General features: G+C 33.8%; 1 protein-coding gene across 1 annotated transcript; it reads right to left on the bottom strand.

Annotated features, from left to right (window-relative positions):
* On the bottom strand, positions 1–26554 carry LOC130048434 (interferon-induced protein 44-like). The gene is made up of 4 exons (XM_056145142.1): positions 26362–26554; positions 21864–22007; positions 21511–21688; positions 1–347 (listed from the first exon to the last, which is right to left on the bottom strand). Exons 1-4 carry the CDS (start codon positions 26509–26511, stop codon positions 67–69), a joined length of 753 nt encoding a protein of 250 aa, XP_056001117.1. The 5' UTR covers positions 26512–26554; the 3' UTR covers positions 1–66.
* Positions 26555–27834: the final 1280 nt, after the last annotated feature.

The following is a 27834-nucleotide window of genomic DNA, read 5'->3' as shown; positions in this document are numbered from 1 at the left end:
TAATTTAATAAGTGATGGAAACAGATGAATGCTATATTGACAAGTTTTTGTGCGATTAACAATTGATTAATCATAGAATCCATCTGGAATATCTAACTGGGCAGTGACATAGTCATAAGCTTTATTCATCATTTGCCACAAAGAATAAAGCGCTAAAAAATCTTTCATATCCACTGGTAATACGTCATCAGCATAATTGATCATCGGAAGAATATTTCCCATCGGCATATCCATAAACTCCTTTGCTCCTTCGCAGGTTTCTTTTACCATTCTATTCTTAAATATGGTGTTGATATTTTTAATTCCGAGGCGATCAATTTTATTCAAAAGCAGGAGCTGTGAAATATCTAGAACAAAAAAATGTATTAGTCTGTTAATTTTGTGCAAAATAATATACAAGCAAAATTGGATTATTCAATACAAACTTGCCACACACAAGTTGCTCTCAGTTCACAGTGTTTACGAACACACACACACACACACACACACACGCACGCACGCACGCACGCACGCACGCACACACGCACACACACACACGCACATACACCACAACACACACACAGATATATATATATATATATATATATATATATATATATTTACTATATATACATTCGTGTGTAATGTGTCAAACGGGGACAGGTGTTTCATATGAACAAACCGGGGACTTCTTTATATCTTAATCTATGCTATAGCAAAGTCCAAAATTGCCTTTACAAATGGTTCTTTATCATCAATTTGAATATAATTTGTTAATTTTCTTAATTTTAAGTAACGTAATTTTAACAACGCAAACGGGGGCATACCTTCACATTCATCAATATTCACACATTTTTGGTAAATCATTCTATCCAAATAGGGGCACTATACAATTGCTTTAAAATGAAAAGGTTTATCACTTTTGTACTAAATTAACTCTCATGGAAATTAAACTTGCTAAAATATGTTGATGAAGGGGAAACAATCTAGGGAAAAGCTGTGTAAATCTACCCAAGATATAATGCTTATATAGATAAAATAATTCACGGAAACGAGTAATTACTGTAATTACATGCTGTTGGTGTACTTGTTTGTTTTTATTTGAAAATAAATTAGAAAAAATAAGTATATAACTTAAAAGGATCTTGACTAAATTTATTTGCTGCACAATAATACTCCGTAACTATGCCTTTGAGCAGGTAATATAAAACTTATACGGTACCAAGTTTGATGCACCAGATGTGGATTTCGACAAATAATGTTTCATCAGTGATGCTCAACCTAAATGTTTGAAATCCGAAATAACAATGAAGTTTTAGAGATATTATAGGGAAAAACAGTGTGTCAAAAAGTGGAGTCGAATTCGTCAAAGGATAAGTACTATGCGTGAGGGAGATAATCCTTAAGAGCCATTCTCTGTAACCTCTTTAACATTTTATAAGGGGTCCGGCACGCACTGTCACCGATTTTTTTTTCAAATTTGGCACATCAACTTAATCTGGCATAAGTAATGTAAAACCATCATAATGTGGTTGCTATGCAACTCTGTTGCCATGGTAACAATTGAATACCATTGAGGTCAGTCACAAAAGAGTCAATTTTCACATGAAAGATGACATTTTTTTTTATTCAACTATGCTGGAATAAGCTGTTTGAGTTCTTAATTAATCATTATAAAATGATAATATATGGCATTTTTATTATTTAGCTTCATATTTAGTTAAAAGTTTGAATAATTCTGTTATATTTTCATTCTGTCTGGAAAAGAGGGATGTTTGATACATTCTGAAAAAGCTAATTTAGAGGCAAATTTTAATGATGGATAAAAATTCCCACATTCAGCTTGAAATCTATAAATCCTTGTATGACATACCGTAGATATAGTACTATCATATAACAATGAAACATGTTTGGGAACCTATCCTATAATATGTGTTTCCATGGAGATAAAATTATGCATTTCGTCATGATATGACAGCAGAGATGCATTTTTCAATGCAATTCAAAATACAATTTTCTCTGTATTCAAAGTATATAATCTTAATAACCGACTGCTACTGGTGTTAGATTTTAAATTGTAACAAGCTCAGTATGATAATTCATGTTGGTTGCCATGAAAACGAAAATTGGTATTTCGTTTTGAAATTCGAAATCCATGCAAAATAAATAGATTTTTAGACTCCCCCCCCCCCAAAAAAAAAAAAAAAAACTTTTAAAGACAGATTCAACTGAAATCAATGTTATAGTTGATAAACTAATAATACTGATAGATAATTCATATTACATCGTTGCTATGGTAAAAAAATATCACAAAACAACAAACTTGATGTTCACATTCTTTTCAAGTAAATCTCATTTTGTTATACATCATGCATAATATTCAATCATAAAAACTCTTCATTTGTAAAAGATAATAAATCAATGCATATATTTTTGTTGTTGTTTTTTTTCCAAATGTGCATGATTTCTTTTAGTGTGTTGTTCATGTATCACAAATTACATTGCATATCTTTAGAATTCATCAAAATAACTACCATATTTAAAAAATGCATATTTGAATAGTTCAGTTATTTCAAACTATCATGTACATTTTTTCACCTTGCCAATCGAATTAAGTGTGACATTGAAATTATATCATTGATCTTAAATATTGTTCAAGTTAAATAAACTAAATAGGATACATAAAATTGTAATTTATCATTGATTCATGAGAATCACCTCTCTCTCTCTCTCTCTCTCTCTCTCTCTCTCTCTCTCTCTCTCTCTCTCTCTCTTCTTTCTTTCTCTCTCTCTGCAGTTCAATATTAGCTCTGCTTTCTATGTATGTGCAAGAAATATTTTGCCAGTACATTGTATGAACTCTATTAAACTAACATTTCTTAATAATACTTGGCTTGACAATTTACATAATTACTTATGAGGAAGTATTTTGACCTTAACTCGTGACCTTGGTATTAGATTCAAAACAATTAAGGACCTCAATTTTCTAGGGTCAGGACGTTCATCACTGTCACTCGTGTCTTTTTAAACATAGCTATGTGAATTATATTTCAACATCATAAGAAGACCTTGCTTGTAACTGTCACATACCAATGATGGTCATATTGAGGTCATTTAGTATGCTGTGAAAGTAAATACCTTTAATATCTGACATCATTGGAACCACGGGTTGATTCATTGATTATCATTTAACGTCCCGCCGAAGAATGTTTCACTCATATGGAGACGTGACCAATGTCAGTGAGGGTTACATAATTTAGGCCTATACATGGCGCTTATATTACGGCCTTTGAGCAGTGGGTTCCGATGATGAATATTTCATAATCGTATCCTATTATAAATTGTATACCTTTATTTTAGAATCATATATTACAAAATAGACAAGATAAACACACGATCTTTTTTCTAATTATGTGCATATATAGTCATCATAGGTAATCGTCTTCTCAATGGCACAGAGACAACTAAAATATAATGTGATCTGCTGTCCTGATATAATTTCTTTCCGGTTAAATGAACCACATCCTTTCATATCCTTTGAGGCAACATAAGCATCGAACATACACTGATGCTTCTGACTTGGCCCCCACCAAAATGACAATAGGACACTTCCTACAAAATCAATAAATAATATTCATTTTAAGAGAAATACCAAGATGAATATATGCAAGTATATCAAAATCTTATGTCCCATCTAAAATGTATTACTTGTTCTCCCCATGGCATCTGCATCTACTACTACATGTAGCTGCAATATGTATTCCTTAAATTGTATGTTTGAATGAAATCTTATTCAAACCCTTTTCTTACGGTAGGTAATAACTTACTTACTCTAGATTTGGTTTTATCTAAACTCTAAGGTGATTATATAACCACAATTAATCAACGCATGGGTTAATTATATTATTCAAAACAGTGCGAATTGTTTTGCGGTGTTTTATCACTTGAGGATTTATACGACGTTTCTCAATAATATGTATCAATTGTCATGAATGTGCACTCTGTCTCGTTTCTACATAAAAAAAACATCGGGGTACGTCGTATTACCATGTCTGTTTTAGAGATAGCAAACCGGTACTCAGTATTTTGATAGTTTCTAATTGTTGCAATCAAAAGTTATGTATTACAGAAAGTTGTTTATATAAGGACAGTACAAATATGTTTTAGCAAAGAAGGGATCAAATCCAGGACCTCTGCATTACAAGATAGGTTATCCAATCGCTAAGCTACCCCGGCCGGTATATAAGTACATTAATATTACTACAATATAAAATTTGCATTTATTTCCGAAATCATACAATAGCTCTTTATATCGAGAAGATGGGGAAAAATCCAGAGAAAGTGTCAGAAATGTTGCTTGTATGTCCTCAATAAATACTTTTGTTTTGTTAGTGGCATGTGTAAAATCAAAACAAAATCAAGCTGAACAAACAAGAAAAAGAAATAAGAGTAAATCCCCATGCATAACATGTATAGTATAAGGTGTATCAGTATTGGCATTTCTACAATATTTCAATTCTGTTTAGTTAATTGAATTTATTCATAGAATTGATATTTTTTAAAAGTATCATCAAAAGTAAAGAATAATTATAACATGGATGTATAATAAAACTGAATAGTGTCCCCACCTCAATTCACCTTCTCAGTTGAGTATCCGTACATGGTAACCCCCCACCCCCGAATTAATACAAGTAGAAATTATTGATAAAATTCAATGTTATGACCCATTACTTTATTTCACGAAGGAGAGCTTATTCAATGTTTTGGCATGTATCAATCCAAAAAAAAAAAAAAAAAAAAAAATAGAAAAAAGAAAACAAAACGTATTAAATGGCTTAATCACAACAGGACGTCTCTTTTCTTTTATGTAATTATATGTATAATAACAAAAGGTCATGCATTTTTCAAATCAATAAATCTCTATGATTTTTTTATGATTATATTACTTCATTCTATTATAAAACAAATAATGATAACGATTTTGCATTTATTATCTCAATTTCATCCTAGTCATACGATCCCCTACAGAATAAAATGTGCTGCATTAGGCCTAACTAGATCTGAGTACTGCAATGTGTGACGCCACAGTCTTCATGATGACGTCATATCAATACAAATGAAGCAGCGGCGAGTTGAAGGGTGAATATTTAGCACGCACGTACACCATATGTGCCATGCTATGATAGACCTAGAGAAATTCATAATTGTACACAATGTCTATGAAAACATTTAACATCAAATAATTGTGATATATAATCAATTAATTCTAGGCTTGTGAATGGATTTCAAAGTAAATAGAATAATTACATGTACCTGTATTACTAGAACGCTGGTACTCGGAGATATGTCTCTCACACCTCCTTTCATGTGGGTGAGTCGAGAGAATATTTTGAATGCCACATGTCTTCGTCTAAACTTCTTTCAGCATGCAGTAAGACATTATCCTGCCATATTATTTGCGTTTCAATGTAATTTTACTGCCTTATCACATTGAAGAGTTTCAAAGGGGGATAACGATTGGTTACAAAATGCACCCACCCCCCTAAATCATTCACTTCAAATTGTATGAAATAGCCAGATTCCCAAAAGTTTTAGTTTAGATTTATGTAGAACATAGATTTGTTGTTTTAAAAACGTTTGTCACTTTATTTGAGATAGACACGAACAAAAGTTATTAAGACATAAAAACCATTGAATTTCAATACAATTTTACAGATTTGTTCAATTATAAGAAAACACTTAGGATTGTCCATTATTCATTTTTTTTTCTTTAATGAAAAATATGGGATCTGTTTTATAATCGAATCTGAAAATTAGAATTTTAAGACTATTCATAATGTTTTATATTCAACCTTTGTGCCAAAAACTACAAAATTGTAGAAAATAGCCAAACTTGATAAAATTGTACCTGTTTCCATAGCAACCATGATCACTATCTAATTTTTAAATATTTATTTTTTAAATATGCTATGTAGATGTTTCATTCAGGTGAGTTTCATGAAAATCGGTGACTATGCGTGCAGATTTCTTTTAAGTGGTTACAGAGAATGTCTCTTAATTTTGAAATGGATTTCTAAATTTTATAACAGCAATTAAATATACATCCGTATTTTCAAGCTAGTAACGAAGTACTTAGCTACTGGGCTGTAGAGACCCTCGGGGACTAACAGTCCACCAGCAGAGGCCTCGATCCAGGGGTCATAATGTAAAACTTATATTAGATATAGTAAAACGTTTCGATTTTTATTGCATTATGCAATAAACTGTATTTCTAGAAAAGAAAATGATAAATTTAAATAATTGAAATGTATGCATTTGAATTACCTTCATTTGCTCATATATGAAACTATTCGTTATGAACGTACCTGGACCATATTTCCGCGCATACATTTGATATCATCTTGATTACAGGTAATTAATGTAGATACAGAATATACAATACAATTCCTGTGATAACCCGTGGATATATGGCAGAAGTCTCGAAACCTGACAATTAATGAATCATGCATTGTGCTTTTTATCATCTTAAAGCCCCCAACCTCCCAATAAACTATGTATTTGAAAAAATGGGGTGAACGTAAATCAAAATCTTTAAAGTTTGAGTGTATCATTACTTCAACATCGGTCTATAATTACCGTATACTCAGATATATCTAAGATATATAGCTACGTGTATGAAATTTGCGACCAACTAGCAATTTGATTAAAATCTCGTGTTGAATGTTCATTAACTGTTTTTGAAAACAAACTTTAAACAAATGTTTTTAAGCTTGCATTTAATCTGTAATTTGGTACTTATGGACAATTATTTTTACAACAAAAACAACAAAAAACAACAACCTTATACAATTTTGCCTTTCCATGGTTATAATGTTAATCATTAATCTAAGTTTTAATATTATTTTATGCCCTTTTCTATGTATTCATTGTTCTTTATTTTAGTTTGGTTTATTGTTTTACATGTAAAGCGTTTTAGGGTAATTGGTTTACTTAGTTTAAGGGCTTTATAAATGTGCAATGATAATAATAATTTACAGTATTTCTATGTTGTCGCTACATGAAGTGTCGACAATGGATCGAGGAGCTGATCTCAATCAGATTGGACCAACTAGTGAATCTTGAACTTTAAAATAAATAAGGACTGTACACCTTTTGTCTATATACGTATTTGGTCAGTGTATACATGTTATCGAATTAGACTCCACTTTTTTGGCACGTTGTTTTTCGCTATAATAGCTCTAAAATTTCATTGTTATTTCGGATTTCAAACCTTTCGGTTGAACATCACTGAAGAGATATTATTTGTCGAAATGCGCATCTGATGCATCAAAATTGGTACCGTATAAGTTTTACATTATGACCCCTGGGTCGAGGCCTCTGCTGGTGGAATGTTAGTCCCCAAGGGTCTCTACAGCCCAGTAGCTAAGTACTTCGTTACTAGCTTGAAAATATGGATGGGCATTTAATTGCTGTTATAAAATTTAGAAATTCATTTCAAAATTAAGGATTATCTCCCTCATGCATAGCTCTTATCCTTAGACGAATTTGACTCCACTTTTTGGCACGCTGTTTTTCGCTATAATAGCTCTAAAACTCATTGTTATTTCGGATTTAAAACATTTCGGTTGAGCATCACTGAAGAGACATTATTTGTCGAAATGCGCATATGGCGCATTAAAATTGGTACCGTATCAGTTTTACATTATGACCTCTGGGTCGAGGCCTCTGCTGGTGGACTGTTAGTCCCTAAGGGTCTCTACAGCCCAGTAGCTAAGTACTTCGTTACTAGCTTGAAAATATGGATGTATATTTAATTGCAGTTATAAAATTTAGAAATTCATTTAAAAATTAAGGATTATCTCCCTCATGCATAGCTCTTATCCTTAGACGAATTTGACTCCACTTTTTTGGCACGCTGTTTTTCGCTATAATAGCTCTAAAACTTCATAGTTATTTCGGATTTCAAACATTTCGGTTGAACATCATTGAAGAGACATTATTTGTCGAGATGCGTATCTGGTTCATCAAAATTGGTACCTTATAAGTTTTACATCTGAAGTATACTAATAAGTATGCATCAACATATATACTGAAATCATATGCCAGGTCTAAGTAACACAATTCATCTTATAAAATTACTTTTACACTTTAAGAACAGTACTAAAGGTGATAATATTCCCAGAGAGAGAGAGAGAGAGAGAGAGAGAGAGAGAGAGAGAGAGAGAGAGAGAGAGAGAGAAAAGAGAGTAGAGAGAGAGAGAGAGAGAGAGAGAGAGAGAGAAGAGAAAAAGAGAGAGACTCGGCTCCTTCCCTACTTTTTTGAAATCTTTCCTTTTTTTTTCTTTTTTTTTTTTACATGTTAGAATTCTTTTTGATATGGCTGCAGGTATATTAATATATATTATATTTTACATTAAACAACTGGGAATAGTTTGCATTTCTATTTTACGTAAAAGAAATCGTGGGGACATTGGGTGTGTATATTTTACATAAAACAATACGGACATTTGATGGGTATATTTTACATAAAACAATGCTGACATTTGGTGTGTAGCAAAGACCTAGTACAGGATTTCCAAAATAGGCTGTCCCTGCTGATTCATTTCATTTCTGTATTGTGTATTTTGTATAGAAATATTGTTGCAGTTGAAACCGATTGATATGTAAATGTAATTGCGCTTCCTCAAACAGTGGCACGGTCAGGTTATTATTCTACATGAAACAAAAACGGAAATGCCACCTCTTTATATGTACATATATGGATTGGAACATGTATGACCCAAGTGACAAATTCAATGCTTCGGGCTCCGGTGAAGTGTATTAAATGTGTGTGTTCTTTAAACGTACATACATGATGCAATTTTTAAATTAGATTTTGATGAAGATATGGTAATAATGTATTATATGAGTTGAATAAAACACAAATCTACAGAATGTATACAAAAACCTACTGTTGTGGAGATATAAATGAAACTAGTTAAACATGTATCAATAAGCTTTGAATAATCTGAATTTAGGTTTTCTTTCTAGTCTCAACATGAAGAATTTTCTATGCATACAGAGTTGGGGGGGGGGGGGGGTAGGCCCTGCCTTAATTTGCAAATTCGTGTATAATTTTGATGTCTTTCTTGAGTTTTGACACGAAATTGTTTAAAATCTTTTGTTATAAAAAAACTTCGATAGTTTGTTTGAGTTTATCAACTGCATCCTATCACATCAGCACTGCATAACAATGTTTGTACTATGAAGAATATGCATAAAATGGTACTTGTACTGAAACCCTCGCTCTCTTATCTTTCTACTGATTTCCAGCGTTAGCTGATTAAGAAAAGATTGAATTAGATGAATAATTAACAAAGAGTAAATTAGAGGCCAATTCGATCAAGGATTCACCTATAAGAGATTTCAAATTTTATTCTATTTAAACAAGGACAGTGTATTAGAGTAGGCAATTCAAGAGGTACGGATAAGGGAGGTTGGGAATGCAGTGCATAACAATTATACAATGGACGGCAATTGTAACAATGCAAAAGTTCTAGAGCCCCCCTCTATTTGTTAATGCATACTTAAACGTTCACTCCTTACTAAAAAAATACTGCATTAGCTTCTGATAATGCCTTTTTATATTACAGTTTTGTTTTAATATATATAAGCTGTAAATTAAAAAAAAATCAGTATGACAGCCAGTTCGGTATTTCCTCCTCCCCAACATTATCATCGGACTATCGATCTTCCATTTAAAATAAAATGATGTAGTTCAGTCCGTCAGATAAGTTTTCAGCACTTATTTCTCTGTTCATGGAGATATACATTTGATATTTAGTACATTTAGAAGTATATGACCCTTAGTGATTTTGAGGTAACATGGTCCAAAATCAATACACTCTAGACATAACTCGATATTCCAAGGAACCCTTTGTTTGACAGTCATTAAACTTGGTACATCGAAAGAATTAGATTTTGCTTATTGATTTTGCAACACATTGTGAATTGTCAAATGGGACATAGTGATATATTGTCATATTTATATTTTGAGACTTATTTGCTTGGCAGACATCTAACTTACTATACTTGTACATCCTAAGGAGTACATTATGCTAGTTGATTTTGAGGTCACACGATCAAGGGTTAATCCACTCCGGACATGGTTAGATATTGTCCGCTCAATACGTTTGAATTGCTGTGGCACTACATCACAATTAAATGATACATCTGTGCAACCCTTTTCAATTTTGCGCCATGGGGGCATACATGTTTCTGAATCAGTTCTTGTTTACATTAGTACTGTTTAGCATTTCATATATTGTCAACCACGCTTAAGATTGTTAATGTTATTACGCGGTTATGCAAGGTGAAGATAACGAACAGTGATCAATCTCATAACTCCTATAAGCAATACAAAATAGATAGTTGGGCAAACACGAACCCCTGGACACACCAGTGGTGGGATCAGGTGCCTAGGAAGAGTAAGCATCCCCTGTTGACAGGTCACACCCGCCGTGAGCCCTACATCCTGATCAGGTAAACGGCGTTATCCGCAGTCAAAATCAGTGTGCCAAGAACGGCTTAACAATTGGTATGAAACATGTCAGACAGCATTTGACCCAATGCGAGGTTGTATTGACGAACTAGATCGTTATAACGTCCACAGAATTTGAGAAATGCTGACTTCAATCGAGACTATTGAAACCCCTGTACCATCAACTTGTTTGTCAGTAGCTTACCTCGATTTAAAAACTGACTATATGCAGAACAAGCTCTTGCATATCGAATCAGTTGAGATATATAAACACCATATCCAGGTGATAATGGGATATTACTACATAAATATGGGAAGTTGACGATGAAGAAACTGAAATCATTCCGTTTGTCATACAGTTGAGTTGTCACTTTGCCGTTAATGTCTATTTTCAATAAAATATCTAAGTATGAAGCAGAAGTGGACGACTCTGTGGTGTCCTTTATTTCGAGCTCACAGGGATATATCAAATCGACATATGAATGAAAGCTATTATTGTTAATAAACAAAACGTCATCGATATATCTAAATGTCAAATTGAAGGCCACAGCGAGAGATTTTTCTTCTCACGTAGAAGTGTTTAAATAAATTCTGCTTCATATGAATATAGAAACAGGTCAGCTAACAAAGGAGCGCAATTCATGCCCATGGGAATTCCAACATACTGTTGGAAGACCTGATCACCAAAGACCACGAAAATATTGTCAATGAGGAACTCTAGCATATTTTTTATTTCAACTTCAGAGTACTTGTGCGTGGAATCAGAGTGGTGATTAACAAAGTAAGTTTTTGAATGACTGATCACTAGATATGAAGATTTCCGTTTTCCGTTTTTGTTGAAGAAGCAGCTGTCTATGATGTCAAAAAGTCTATTCTTTAATTTATCGCGAGGGATGGTCGTGTATAGTGTTGAAAAGTCATAGGTTTTAATGTTATTGATTTGGGAAAACTTCTGCGATTTAAAGTTTACTAAAAGTTCTTTAGACTTTTTTAGAATCCGCATTTGATTAACACCACTTCTGGCATATGTAGTCGCACAGTAAGTTTGAAGTTTCTCCTTCACAGTTGTTAATATTTTCGTGAGGAGCAAAGATATGGACTTGGTAGAGCACTTATTGGATCCAGCTATGTATCTTTGTTTGTAAGGGTTTTTATGTAGTTTAAGAAACCAATATAGGTACGGTAACTCATATTGATGTGAGCCATTGACTGGGATATTAAATGTGTCTAAAACTGACGCATGGTTTTGAAGAATTTCATCTTTTGAAAGGGCAGTGGGAGTGTAAGTATGATTACCAAAAGTGGAATTAATGCCAAGTTCGTTTAAAATACAGTTGTAATAATGAGCCTTACAAACAAAGACAATGTTGTTATTAGCTCTGTCAGTTGGAACCAAAACATAGTCCTCGTGTAACCTATTCAATTATTTTATTACTTCTGGTTTACTAAACACAGAAGGATAAATGGTACGTACTTGTCTTTTCATATGTCTAGTGCGGGATTTCAATACCCCTCTTATGCTTTTAACCCATTCCTACAGTGTATCAAGTTCTTTTTTATATTTAGCCCATCGTCTGACATAATCTTTGACAGAATTCATAATAGAGATGAAGTTCTGTCGCCAATTAAAAGACCGAGGTTCTCTGTATTTAGCACCTTTTAGAATAAGTGATTTGAGGTCCTAATTTTCAACTATATCAACATCGCCAGTAATGGCATGTCGAGCTGGACTATAGTTGAAAGAAGATTAAGAACAAGAACATGTTGATTTATTACGTATAATATGGTCTATATCTACGCACTGCAAAGTTTGTTTAAAATTAAAAAGTTTGGATGCAATAGTAGAAGTATAGCTGTAGGAAATACAGGGTGTAGACTTGAACTTGAAATAAGTAGGAATACACGACTGAACCCTTTTATGACAAAGAATGTTGTTTATGTTGACGATATGTATTCCTTTGTAACATTGAGTTTAAGGAACTGGTGGCATGATTTGGAAGGAATATCATCCATGACCTGTGGTGGTTTAAAGAGCCTGTGATTGGCAACATGCACAATCATAGAGTTCAGGTGTTGAAAAATCCAAGTATAGACTAGCTGTGGCTTATTGAAATAACGTATGCAAAATTCTCAATAGAACAGAGTAAAGTTTTGTACGAATATGATGTGGACCGAGTTGTCTTTTGACGTAAGATAAAACTAAAACAAACGTGAAATCATTTATACTTGGTATTTTATATGAACGATGTCCATGACTGCGTTTCCGTTTTTGAGTATTAGGAGAGATTCTCATCACACCCACGCCATTTTCTGGTGAACTAGTCAAACCCACATCATATATATTATCACTGCATCTATATGGAAATACAGTGCCTAAGGTCGTGATCCAGTGAATTTCTCTTTGTCTGCACAAAGGGGTACTTAATGTTGGATTATTTGTGTAATGGAACCCCCCCCCCAAAAAAAAAACCTTACCCTCATAAACAAGATGAAGTGGTCCGGTGAATTATAACATGCTTTTCCTTAACGCCGAGTGTGAATTGACACCGTGGTTCATATTTCTAAGACTAATTTTGAAAGATCCCTCATTTTCAGTAGAATTTTCTATAAAATTTCCGGATATGAAGAAGATTGATTTTAATCATATCAATATCGGAAGGGAGACTTATTTGTTGCTCGAAACAAGATCGTGTCTAGCTATTATTGTTCTTTTTCTTACCGATTTGAGGGGTTGGTCTGTACAATTTGATATATCTCATATATATATTTCATTATCTAGAACTTCTGTTATGTATGTCTTCACAATAAACGCTATTGTCCATAAACCGCCGAGATTTTTTTTTCCATTTGTTGAAATTTCGTACCATGTTTAATTACTCTTTTTATTTACACAACTAGGATTTTCTTCTTATCCCACTTACATGGACATGACGTAATATTTTATTATGGCTTCATGGATATACGTTTACAATGAGTTGTTTAGCGTATTCTGTTGATTTGAAATAAAATATGAACGAACTTTAACAAAAGCAAATACTTTTGCATGCACCAACCAGATTTATATTTTGGATGCTTAATTATTCATTAATATTCTTCTTTCATTATCAATATGGTGTCGGTTGTTGGATGCAAACAATATGAATGTTTTAAAAATAAATAAATGCGGAAATCGACTGTTTTTTATACGCAAAGTCAATATTTTGCATGTTATAGAACTGAAGAAAGCTGTTCCACCATTTAACCCCATAAACCTTTACTTACTTTGCCATTTAATAAGTATATTCAATCAAACAATTAATGCTTTACCTAGTTTGCAATAACAATCTGCATATAAAAAATGCAGATATTGGCTGTCTTTTGAATCACGAAGGTGGATAAAAAATCTACCGCATGATTAATGGGAATTATTTTGCTTTCGTTTTTAAAGGTCACGGGAATATGTTTGGACATCCTGTCTTTTCAAAATAACATTATTTAAGAATAATTTAATCCTGGTCTCTGATTGGTCAATTTCCAATTGAGGAATGCAAGTTATTTTTGTATAACCTAGTTTGGTATGGGGACACACCCCCTGACAACCAGAAGCCGAAACTATTTTTCTCTCTCTCTAAATTTACATCGCATCACTGTTTTCAGCCTTCTATGGAATAGAAAGTCAACGTGTACAATAATATACTTCGATTTGATACTCATGCTGTTTTCTCATTGTCAATATTAGCATCTTCTTGTACACAAATCACTGTTGTAAAATATCTTTGTCTGTATGTATAAATTAAAAATAAGAAATTATATTCAAATTAATTATTTGCCAAGTAAGCATTGCCCTGTTCATTTTGAAATACATTTCTCACTGGAGAAAAGGGGGGGGGGGGGTTGTTGCATTGCTTGATCTGTCTTTCAACAAAGCAAACAACAATTCATACGTCACATGTTATCACATCACGTCAGACACATTGACCCGTGGATCGCAATTTGTCACTTGCTTACATATTTTCTTGTGTCAGATTTACTATTAGGGGTAACGTTGTATACAAGGGTAAGTTTTCATGTAGTAGAATTTTTCACAGAGTTAAAGCCGCAAATTATTGCATTTTTTTATATTTGAAGATTTATTTTGGGTAGGCATAAACAATGCTATTTCCCGTATTTTCTCAATCTGGCAGAGACCAGCGACTTCAAAGTCGATCTCTATATAAAGGGCAGCGAAATATGCACTGCATGCATAGTCTACATATAGTTTCTATCATGACAAACTTCATCATCGATACAATATTTCGATAAATGGCTAGGCTCCGTGGAACTAAGATTAAAGATGGCGACCTTCACATCGAGACGCTTCGTGTCGTTGCTAAGTGAATCATTGCGCAGCTCATTTGACTTGTATTTTTCCGACTTTTTGGATAAACGAAGGTTAGCATCTTTGTCTCTTGTATTGAATTATAAGGAATGACTTTAATTCTGGGGCAAGTTATACGAGTGTAACCTGGTTTGGGTCAGTTTACACTTTTTTATATTCCACTTCGCGGATTATAAAGTGTAAACTTTATGCCAATTTGTGCGACCGATTTTAGCCAATAACGTCCCCTGTCCTTATTTATGTATGAAGAGCTTGCTGAGATTGATGGTTTTTCTTTATCTTCACCCTTCATTGATAAAAATGTCTTAAAGAATTGTACAAATAAGTGTTGCACATTTTTGAGTCCGGACGAAATTCAACACCTTTTGCATCAGAGAAATCGTGATACGCTTTACCAAGTTTCATGTACAATCGCTGAAAATTTGAAGCTGGTATCTTTGATAGTTTTGACAACACTCCTTGACATAGCAACCCTTTGAAACGTGGAAAAACGTTAATATCCTACAGTCCCTGAAACGTTCTTCTTTCCCACTTGAACGGTGAGCGAACGGTGAACGCACGGTGAGCGAACGGTGACCGAACGCAGAGCGAACGGTGAACGCAATTTTGTGAATGGTGAGCGAACACAGAGCGCAAAGTGAACGGTGAACGAACGCTGAGCGCACGCTGAACGCAAAATGATCTATTTACTCGGAATGTTTCGGATTTTTTCCTGGGATTTTACTTATTTCATAATCAAGTAATAAAATACATGTACATGTATATTTCATCAATTTATAAAAAATGAAATCAACCGGAATCGTGAAACAGCATATTTTACAGTTCTGGATATATTCAATGTGATATATTTTTGAACAAGTACCGAGTATATATTTCATGAAATTATCGCAAATCGTACATTAATACACGAAACAGTCATACACAAACAACAGCAAATTTCGTATGTACATTGTGTATACCATTCCATGTACATATACATTAATGCATGGGTATAATATATATAGAATGCATGCGAAATGGAAAATATTATAGGCTACATGTGTAGTGACATCCAGAATTTACAGGTGTTCATGTATGGCTTTACGGGCTCGATCGTTTGGGATACCTGTAATTAACAAACACCCCCGAAAGGAGTCAAGATAGATGCAGTAAGCAAACAATACGGACAGTATACCCTGTGTCAACACTCAACACTCCTAACAATATTATATATTCCTACTTACATTTTGTGTCATTCATTTGTCGCAGCTACATCTACCCCAGGAAATAATCCTAGAATGTATGCATATGTAAGTACAAAACTTACTATCTTTATTATTAATGCGATAATAGATTGCAATATTTGTATATATTTGATGTAGATAAAACTGTTTATTGTTTGTGTTGAACTACCCGTAGAATGTTTAAAGGCTATTGCAGAAACGTACAAGATCAACAATTACATCTTTGCATTAAGGACAATTGTTACAAAAGTTTCAAATTTGGCAAGAGTAGTAAATATCAGTTTATTGACAATGTCTTTCATAGGCCTAAAATAGCTATATCAATTTGACATTCTCACACGTACATACGGTACAATGTACATTATGTAGCATCGTTTGTTTGTTTTTATTTTTCAAAGTATGGGGGGGGGGGTGACTTGTCTAAAGCTCGTGTCAAGCAATGCAAAATAATTATAATAATTTGTGCTTTTGCCCGAACTTGTAAATGCCAAATCGTCAACACAGGGGAAGAGGTTTTCATTACCTGAAACTGCCTTATTTTTTGTATTTGGGTTAATTTCATAACGTCAAACTCTAATATTCATATTCGTCTCTCATTTAGACTTTTTTTTAACAAAAGCTCAAATGAATCTTTTGGCATTCACAGTGGATACTCCTGACATTTTGCACTTCAAAATTAAATTTCTGATATAGTAAGAAAGTATCCTTCCAGTCTTACGTACACGTTCAATTTTCATTTTCACCTTGCTATCAAGATTTGTCCTTTCACTTTGGTGTGTCGAATGACAATGAAAAGACTGAACAATTAACGAACGGTGAGCGCACACTGAACGCTTTGTGAACGAACGGTGAGCGCACGCTGAACGGAAAACTGTGAACGGAGAGTGCACGGTGAACGCACGCTAAACGAACGATGAACGCACGCTGAACGAACGGTGAACGCACGCTGAAGGAACGGTGAACGAACGGTGAGCGAACTTGAAAATGGTAAAGTAGAACGTTTTAGGGACTGTACGTATTAAGTAACGTAATTAAAATAGAAAAAAATGAATATCGGGTTTAAATAGATATCTATCATCCCTCAAAATTGGAAGAACTTTGATCGACGCAGATCGGAAACATCACCTGCACAAATGCTGTAAGAGAAAAATGATAAGAAAAATACCTTACAAATGAAATAATGTCTTTTGTAGGAAACGGTAGACTTTTCAAACGGACAACCTGAATGATTTGAAAGAAATGGCTCTTCCTGTCCCCCCCCCCTCCCCATTTACGGTGCTCCACCCTTAAAACTTGATTTTATTGAATAGATCTTTAGACGATTTTCACTCCACTTTTTGGCACACTGCTTTTCCTATGCTAGCTCTAAAACTTCATTGCTATTTTGGATTTCAAACATTTCGGTTGATCATCACTGAAGAGACATTATTTGTCGAAATGCGCATCTGTTGCATCAAAATTGGTACCGTATACGTTTTACATCTTCTAATTATTTACAACTTTTGTTCTATATTGTTTAATAAAATACCGATAGTTTTCAACATATACACGTATGCGTTAGAGTAGACATTAATGACACATTGACAACTCAACTGTTTTGAAAAAGGAATGATTACAGCTTCTCCACCGTCAACTTTCCGCATTTATGTAGCAGTATCCCATTGTCACCTGCATAACTGCATATGGTGTTTATATCTCTCAACTGAATCGATACACAAGAGCTTGTTCTGCATATTGTCAGTTTTTAATCGAGACTAGCTACTGACATACAACTTTATGGTAGAGGGGTTTCACCAGCTGGATTGAAGTCAGCATTTCGTAAATCTTATAGTCGTTATAAAGATCTACTTCGTCAGTACAACCTCGCATTGGATCAAATGCTGTCTAACGTGTTTCATACCGATTGTTAGGCCGTTCTTGGTACACTGATTTCGACTACCTGATCAGGATATAGGGCTCACAGCGGGTGTGACCGGTCGACAGGGGATGCTTACTCCTAGGCACCTGATCCCACCCTTGGTGTGTCAAGGGGTCCGTGTTTGCCGAACTATTTATTTTGTATTGATTGCAGGAGTTATGTGATTGATCACTGTTCGTTATCTTCACGTTTCATCTATCGGGTCCAAGTAAATATATATCATGCCTGAAAAATTGACGAAAATTGAAACATGCATATCCGAGAAATCCGGTGCTAAGAATTTGTAAGAAAACTAATGTTAGGGAAAAAACCTTACCATAACAACAAGGCCTTCCAATCCAACGGAAGACCTTAATGAAAAACGGAGCAAAGAAAAAAAAAGACCCAAGTGATAGTAATACAGAACAAAAACTTACAATAACAAATATTTTTTTTATGACTATATAGCAATTGTTTGTGATCCTTTTACGCAATATATTAAAATTACAAATGATATGCAGAGTTTGATTTTAGGTAGTGTAATATCAGCCCCTATTGTGAAATAATTGTCAAAATTGTGTGTTTGTAATGTTCTTGTATTTATTTACATTTTTATGCTAAGTTTTTCCTAGAGTTACTTTTCTTTGCATCAACAAGAGTTATTTTTCCTGATAATGTGAACTAGTTATTTTTCTTTTTTTAAAAGAGTTAATGTTCCTTACTTCCTGTTTACTTGTTTTTGGTGTGACCCACACCACTAACCGTTCACTCTGAGCTCCTCAGATTTTCATCCTTATGCAGGCACACAGTGTAAGTACATTGTGATATTTGTGTATATCTATTGTTATATATATATATATATATATATATATATATATATATATATCATTACAATGTTTATTATTGGCTGTAATTAGGAATTTAGACTGTATCAGCATTTCTCTCATTCACTCTTAAAAGTATGGAAAACCATTATTGTCATAAACTTTATATGTATAAACGTACGGTTCTAACAATTTTCTATTGAAAGCCATTTGTGCTATAAATACATATTTTGGACTTATATTGTTATTTTTTTTTATACTTCTTCAGCCTTTATTATGATAATTACCAGTTTGTCATATGTTTCATTGTATTCAATAGCTATTACAGATGTTCTGTGAATCAATTAGCAATTACCAGTCTTTTACCACACTCACACACGCATACATGTACATTGTTTAGAACTAGCAACACGTCGAAAGGAATAAAGTCTCCTGAATTCCACTGACATCTTTGTGATTGAAGTTTTATACATGTACAGTATCATGGTTATACTATCTGCTAACGAATAGGCAGAATAGTGTGTTAAATGTGCATCATACTGTTGTTAATTTTCTTTTACAAAAAAATTCAAGTAACTGATAAAACACTAAATACATATCTTTTTCAGACACATTAAACATTTTTTTTCAAAACTCTGTACCAAATGTTAGTTGTGAAAGAATCAAGGTAAACACATTTCCATTTTTAGAACATGATGCGGGTGTCCGGGTAGCGTAGAGACAGCGCTCTCGCTTCTCACCGCTGCGACCTGAGTTCAATCCCCGTGATTGGCAGTGGTTGTATGTGAGAGGGTATGGTAATCGCCCGCTCGGACACGCGGGTTTCCCCTGGGTACTCCGGCTTCCTCCCACATAAATGACCCCCTAGCGCAAACATCCGTGCAGCAAAGGACCCCATTGGAAATAAGTTTTCGAGCTTTATTGGGTTATTCTTGGTATCTATGTATGTATGTTTGTATGTATGTATATACCGAATAAACATTTATTTATTTTATTTTACGAGTTATCTCGCTTTTCTCTTTTTAAGATTTGTAATTTTTTGTGATGGATATGACAAACACTTTTCATACAAGTATAGACATGCAATTCGTGTTTTTTCCCCTGAAATTTGTAATAAATGAAAATAATCTTTTTAAAAACTCAAGAGTTTCATTTTATTTGGAGTACTGAAAAATGACAGTGCCAATGGTAACCAAAAAGGCACTGTACACCGGTGCGATTACCAGATTTTAATAAAATTCTCAGAAAAGATTTAAAATGCATCGAAATGAATGAGCATGGCAACACAAAGTAAAACTAAAACCTAACATGAATAGGCATTTGCATGGTTTTTCCGTAGACATGCACTTGTTACCTTTAACTTGGAATTTTCCTGCGATTCCACTATTCAATGTTCGTTATAACGATATAATTTGCGAATACAACCTATCATTGGCTCAAACGTTGTCTGACGTGTTTCATATCAATTGTTAGATAATTATAGGTACACTGGTTTTGACTACGGATAACTACGCTTGCCTGATCAAGCAACAGTTCCCACCTCTGGTGTGTCTATGGGTCCGTGTTTGCCCAACTATATAGTTTGTATTGCTTATAGGAGTTATGAATTTGATCACTGATCGTTCTCTTCAACATTCATACACCAATCTCTCAATTTTGCCAGGGTCAAATTTTAATCGAAATTTATCTCCGTGTTTGGTTAAAATTTGACTCTTCCACAATTGGATGAAAGATAATCACATGACGCCCTGAATCTTTTAATATTACGTCTCCGTCCGAAAACGTGGTTGTAAAACATAGATCATTACATCTATCTAAATAAAATATTGCTTAATAGCCAAGACGGAGGTACTTTTCGGAAAATGGGATAACCTACACAGGAAAGGGAGTATTTTTAGGTGAAGGCATATCGAACAGCTGAAATATTCTGACACCAATGATTGGGGTAAGGTAGCGACAATGATATGTGGAGGGTTCGATTCCCTCCTAATTCTGCATTATTTTTAGGAATTGGTGATAGTATAGTGACTGATCATTATGTTAACCTTTTCACGTAAACAGTTTGATATCTGTACACTTCGCAGAGGTGTAATCAAAGTTCAGTACTCAATGTATGAAAGAAAGATGATGATATATATAATGCAGTTTAAGTATGAATGTGAACTCATTTCTTTTTTCTATTTCGTGAGATGAAAAATGTTAATATGGGTTTAGATGTAGTGCATACAGGCGATCTCTTACACTATTGTAAGGAGTATCGATCTTTAAAGGACATGGACACAGTTTTGTTCATTTGGAATTGATATAGTTTGGTATTGGATTTAAGATTCGTTAAAAAGTAGTGCAGAATATCAGTGAAACCCGACATCCAAAATCCTGTTTGTAAACATAGTTTCTATATAAATCTATTGTAACACGAATGCAGACTGTTTAAGAAATCATGTGAGATGGACAGTTCATTAACGTTTATATATCAAATTAGAGTATACGTACAATATAGAAAGTAGATACTTTCGATATAAACGGGTTTGTTTTCACTGAAACTGTCAACTTTTACGTAATGATTTATGTAACATGTAAACAGAAAGGAAGCCTTGTTCAGGTAATGAAAAAAATGTTGATGTTTACACGTATCAGAAACTTTCATATCGTTTACTAAAGTATTTTTCAACAAAATCGTATCCATGTCCCTTTGAATGTAATACACATACTCTCCCCCGATAAGTACATTCTCAATGTTTTCAACTGGTCAGCTGCTTTTGCATCTGCCAACATCTCCTTCGGGATATCCGCGGCAGCAACATACACAACACAATGCATTTTGTCTGACAACGATGGTTCCTTTCGAAATTTGTCATGATCTGTCGAAATAGATCTGGCAGGATCAAACTGAAAAAACAATGATTGTTTTATATAACATCTTATGTGTGATACTAAAATCCACTGTAGTATTTGACATAAACAGTTGTCCATATCGAAGCAATAGTAAAAATTATCATGTGCTGAAAATATATTTGTGTTCTAAAATTTACTCAAAGAATGTAAAGTTGTGATATCGACTTGCCTTATATCCACTTTTTATATTCCCTTCACATATCTTGATTATATCGTCATCGTGTATTCCATTTAGGGAATGTAGACCTCTACAGTCAAATAGTCGAACAGGGAGAAACCTCTCTTCATTTATCTTGAGTGGTTTTGCGCAAAACTGTGTCCAACATGAAAACAATTGTAAAATATCTTATAATAGTACACATACCTGCTAATATACGTGTATGGGTAACTATACAATTTTAATAATGTTTTTCAAAGTTCCGTAAAGTCAGTCATTTGAACAACGAATCAATAATTCATTTAGTTCATGCAGAACAGCAGTCAATCTCATAAATATTATGAAGAATACAAAAATAATGGGTAGGCTAAATATTGACCCTACGGCATACAAAATAGTGTGTAAAATTTGCTCCAGTGTTAGTTAACCTGTTTTTACATTCCTACGAGGCAGGCTATATTCTAAAGGACACAAGAGGAAGTAAACCTTCAGATGTAGCCTACATACTCACGTTCAGAGGCATCGATGACGTTCTATTTATTAACAATAACCATTGTCATTCAAATGTCGATTAGATAAATCATTCTGAACTCTAGATGAAGGGCGTCATGAAGTCCTCCACATTTGCGTTGTATGTAATAATTTTGTTGAAAATGAATATTAACAGGAAACTAACAACTCAACTTTCTGACAAATGGGCTGATTTCAGCTTCTCCATCGTCAACTTTCCATATAAATGTAGCAATTTCCCCCTATAACTTGGGAAGCAGGCTATTGATAAACAAGATGATGGTGTGGGGCTTTCAACACTCTCGTTTAACGTCAGTATTTCGAAAATTCTATAGTCGTTATAGTGATACAGTTTGGCAGTATGAGATTGATTACTGTTCGTTATCGTCACCTTTTATCATTGATTCAAACGCTGTTTAACGTGTTTCATACCGATTGTTAGGCTGTTCTTATCACATTGGTTTTGGCAACTGATAACTCCGTTTACTTGATCAAGATTTAAGGATCGCGGTGGCTGTGACCGTGATACAGGGGATGTTTACTTCTCCTAGGTACCTGATCCCACATCCGGGGTCCGTGTTTGTATTACTCTCTTAGTTTGTATTGCTTAAAGGAAAGATATTTGTCATTGTCCGTTATCTTCACCTTTCATGAATATATAGTTGATGACTGTCCCTTCCTTGTGAGTTGATACAGGTAAGCCTGGTTGTTCTAAGTTATGAATTGAACCTAAGTATTTAAGGACATACTCCATCGCGTCCTGTTTAAAAAACCACATTAAAGACCCATCACATGCGCATACACATAATTCAGAGTTTTAAAAATCTTCCAAAATGAAAAAGATATAGATGGTGTGTTCTATTTTTGCTTGTGAAGAATTTTTGACATACTTGAAATCACCCCCATGTTCCTCGATTTAAAAAAAAAAACAAACGATCGCGCATTCCTTCAATATATGAAAAATACTTTGAAAAGGTGATTAATCTGATACATGTGACCCCTACAAGAAATACAAAATCAAGAGCTGGGCAATTATGGAGTTGGAATTAGATATACATGAGGACGTACTCATATCCTGTTGATCGGTCACACTCTGTGAACCCTATATCTTGATAAGGTAGACGGAGTAATCCTTAGTCAAAATCAATAAGTAAAGAACAGATTAACTATGGGTATAAAACACTTCAGACAACATTTGATCAAATGACAGGTTGCATGGATATACTAGATTGTTATACTGCCGGTAGAATTTACAGCATGCTGAATTTAAACAAGACTCTTGAAACACCTGCAACATCATCTAGTTTGCCAGAAGCCTTCCCGATTTAAAATACTTCCTACAAAGAATGAGAAAGAAAGAGAGGGAGAGAGATAAAAAAAAAAAAGAGAGAGAGAGAGAGAGAGAGAGAGAGAGAGAGAGAGAGAGATGCCTGGTCAACGATGTTGAACTAGGGCCTACACCCATATCTTGAAATGAAGAAAATTCAAATGTTATCTCCGTTTACATTTTTTTTTATTTCATTCAGGAAGCTTACCTACATAAATGTATGTAATTATCACATAATGCAAATTTGCCCATGTCTTAATTCGTACTTCATCCCACTGATTCATTTTTATATTATGAATTAAGAGAAATGAGATATCTCTGACCCATTTTGTCTAATGTAAAATATGAACACAAAATATCCCCTATTGTTTCAGATAGAATGTACTCTATAACTCAACTTTTAAAAACTATTTTGGTTGCTTACTTGATATTATTTTGTATCATAACAACATGACAATAATGTGCTTCCGTATGACGTCATTGCATGACTGTCCTAAGCAGATCATAAATGTACCTTCATAGAAAATGAAACAGTAACACACTACCTCAATATTTAACCATTGGTATAACAAGTGATAATGACGATAACCCCCAAAATTACCGATATTCAGTTAAAAATGATTATTAGCAATTAAACACGAAACCATCTAGCCAATGTTTCACATTGTACACTATGCAGTTTTCTGTTTAAAAAAATCATAACAGACAATTCTACCAGACATTGCCGTGCATATTAGTTTATGACCTTGCATACGGTATATAAAATGTATGTAAAATTATGTGGCGTAGTATGTTACCTTTGCAGCTCTATTCAGTATGGGACAGATAGAAATCGGATTACCAAGCTAAAGTGAATGTTTTATCCGTTCAACGAAATTGACAATGAATCAAAAACAACATATACTATTTCTTCAGTGTTTCACAAATTCATGAACATTTCATACATCCCATGTCATATGATTTAAAAACTCTACAATTTCTCGATATTTATATGGTGCAATTTAAAAAAGAAGATATTTACATGTGTCAACGTCATTCGATGTATAGTTATGACGTCAACAGTTTATTTTCATATTGATTACACGACACCAGTATAGCGTCTCGTCTTTTTTTTTTTTTTTTTTTTTAGATCTTAGTAGCTGTATGGTTTATTTTATGCATAAATGATATGCGTAAATAAACTTTACATAAAAATGAAATCAGATTTGAATATATACATAGTGATATATTTATTTCAATTATGACGCGACATTGTTTCGCTGATTTTATCCCAGTACAGCTTAAAATACTAATGTACTAAAATTCCCGGGTCTCATCTCCATCACCCCTCTTTGTTTCACAGCTTCACGACAGATGAAGAAAAGGAAGAGTGATTAATCTCAAAAATCATTCCATTCGCTGACTCTATTAGTAAGTAACTTGTTTATTCCAAAACAATGTTCACTATTTCAAAGATTCAAATATAATCTCCAAAATTATAGATTTCTTCACAATTGTTCTCATCTTGGACATTATCTGAATTTCACACAATTTTCCTGGAAATATCTCAAAACTCTTACGTTCCTGGTAAAAATTAGACTGAATTATTTTATTCTCATGTGCATTATATTCAATTTTAGAAAAAAATTCAATAACTGGTAAAATTATAAGCTGAACGGTTTTTATATTCTTACAATTCATTCAAACACATCGGGAGGGAAAGAACGAATATCTTGCTGTGAAATTAAACTCGACAATTTTGTTTTCGTTTGTTTTTAGACAGAACATTTCAAGCACACTGATGTTTGTCCGTCCGTCTATCTGTCTGTTCGGATTTTCTGTTTCTAATTGCGTTTCTCTCTCACATATCATGCTCAAAGTTGGTATGTAGCATCTATGTAATAACTCCAGATAAGCTTGTCCATTTATTACAAAGAATATTGTTATATGGATGGTGAATAATTGAGGACCGTTGCGTATTCAAATGTGCATGAGACAAGGATTTTCAATTTCTTCAATACTTGAGAAAATTACCAATTGTTTATCTTAGTTCGATTTGAAGAAATATTAAATAGGGAGTATATGATTTGTTTGTTTTTACCTTCCAACGTTTCAAAATGGTAACCTTCTTTTTTTTGCAGAGTATTTGTATGGATATTGAAGATGTGCATGTGGCAGGGATTTTTATTGTCTTACGTTTTAAAAAAATATTGCAGGTTGCTAAACTTAGTCAGTGCTGAGATATTATTACAAAGAGAGTACCTGCTTCGTTACGTATTACAATGTATTATTGTAAGGCCATCCGTGTTTTCCCAACTATTTATATTGTCTTGCTTATAGGAGTTATGAGATTGATCATTGTTCACTATCTCCACCTTTCATAGTAATTTTGAGAAAGGATTACTCCCTTTGCCTGATGTGCCCTGTCAGCAGATGTTTACTCCTCCTAAGCTCCTGATCCTTTGGTCTATCCAAGGCTCCGTGTTTTGTACTATTTGTAAGATTGATGATGTTTTCCAAGCTATATATATTGCATTGCATATAGGAGTTATGAGATGTATCACTGTTCGTTATATCCACCTTTCATGATTATAGTCAACTTTCGTTATCTTCACATTTACATGCAAATGATGATAAAGGCGATGTATAGGCTATACTATCTGTTATCTCAAGAACCTTCAACTTTCTACTTACATCAGTTGTAACACCGCTAGACATTGGTTCCAATACTGCAACTTTTGTCACAATTCTATTCTCGTCTAGTAGAGCTGTTGCACAGGTATTTATGAACGACGATTTCCCAGAGGATGCTTGCCCGATAAGAAGAACATTCAGAAACTTCATGCTCTGTTGTATGGGGAAATTCAAAATCTTATCCCGAAATTCCTTTTTCTTCTATAATAAACACCAATGAATATTGCAATATAAATATAAGCGATCTAAAATCGAATAAAGAAACCCCAAAAAATAATGCAAATGAATGATAGGGTTAGAGTTGGGAAAATAGTAAGTATCGATTGCTTACCAGCTATATTCCGTTCTCTTTATAAGAGAATAATCCGAAATCAGAATAATTGTGAAAAACTGCCTAACACTTTGTAGAAAACAGCATTTGTTAAATATCGCATAGAAAATGAGTTCAAACACGATATACTGAACGTGAAGGATTATACAATCTAATTAAAGATTGTATAGGAATACAAATCATTATAACTACAGCATAATTTGCAAAAAAGTATACATCTAAAAGTTGGAGAAACATAATTTGTTTGTGTTTAGTAAACCAAAAACACTACATGATATTGGATAAACTAAGGGTTCAATGAATACCATGGCACATGTTTCAGATAAATAATTGTGGTAATACAAGCAATTCAAATCCCTTGACCACTTCATCTTGTCGATGAGGGTCAGGACTCCAGTCAGACAAACAATCCATTGCTAAGTACCCTTTCCGTAGACAACAAGAAGATAATTGGATCAGAACTCTCGGTACTACATTTATGTATAGGTGCAAAAACAATGTATATGATGTCTGCTGAAGCAGAGTTTATTAAAAAAAACTTCTACGTTGGCCTTCAATTCGACATTTAGGTATATCAACGACGTTTTATCAATCAACAATTCAATATATCCTTGTGAACTCGAAATAAAAGTCACCACATAATCATCCACTTCTACTACATACTTAGATATTGTATTAAACGTAGATATTGAAGGAAAACTGACAACTTACAATTCAAGTCTATGACAAAAGGAATTATTTCAGTTCTTTCATCGTCAACTTCTCATATTTATATAGCAATATTCCATCATCGACTCTATATGGTGTATATAGATATCTCAACTTATTCAATACGCAAAAGCTTGTTCTGTGAACGACCATTTTTTTTTAAATCGGGGAATGTTACTGACAAACAAATCAGTGGTACAGTGGTTTCAGCACTTTTGTTTACGTTCAGTATTTCTGATAACGATCTAGTTTGCCAATACAACCTATAACAAGGTCAGATGTATACCGACTGTAAGGCCGTTCTTTGCACACTGATTTTGGCTACATATAACTCTGTTTACCTGATGAAGATACATAGCTCACGGCGGATGTGAGCGGTCAATAGGGGATGCTTACTCCTCCCAGACACCTGACCCCACCTGGCATATCCAGTT

The sequence above is a fragment of the Ostrea edulis genome, chromosome 7 (genome assembly GCF_947568905.1).
Source record: "Ostrea edulis chromosome 7, xbOstEdul1.1, whole genome shotgun sequence".
Classification (NCBI taxonomy): domain Eukaryota; kingdom Metazoa; phylum Mollusca; class Bivalvia; order Ostreida; family Ostreidae; genus Ostrea; species Ostrea edulis.
This window is presented reverse-complemented; position numbering and strand designations above follow the sequence as displayed.

Bases quoted from the DNA above. Each gene is read 5' to 3' on its own strand.
- LOC130048434 (XM_056145142.1), bottom strand. From the start codon at position 26,511: ATGAAGTTTCTGAATGTTCTTCTTATCGGGCAAGCATCCTCTGGGAAA. The intron at 22,008-26,361 runs GTAAGTAGAAAG...TGTTGGACACAG, and splicing joins CTAGCGGTGTTACAACTGAT to TTTTGCGCAAAACCACTCAA. The intron at 348-21,510 runs GTATGTGTATTA...TTTTTGTTCTAG, and splicing joins AATGTACTTATCGGGGGAGA to ATATTTCACAGCTCCTGCTT.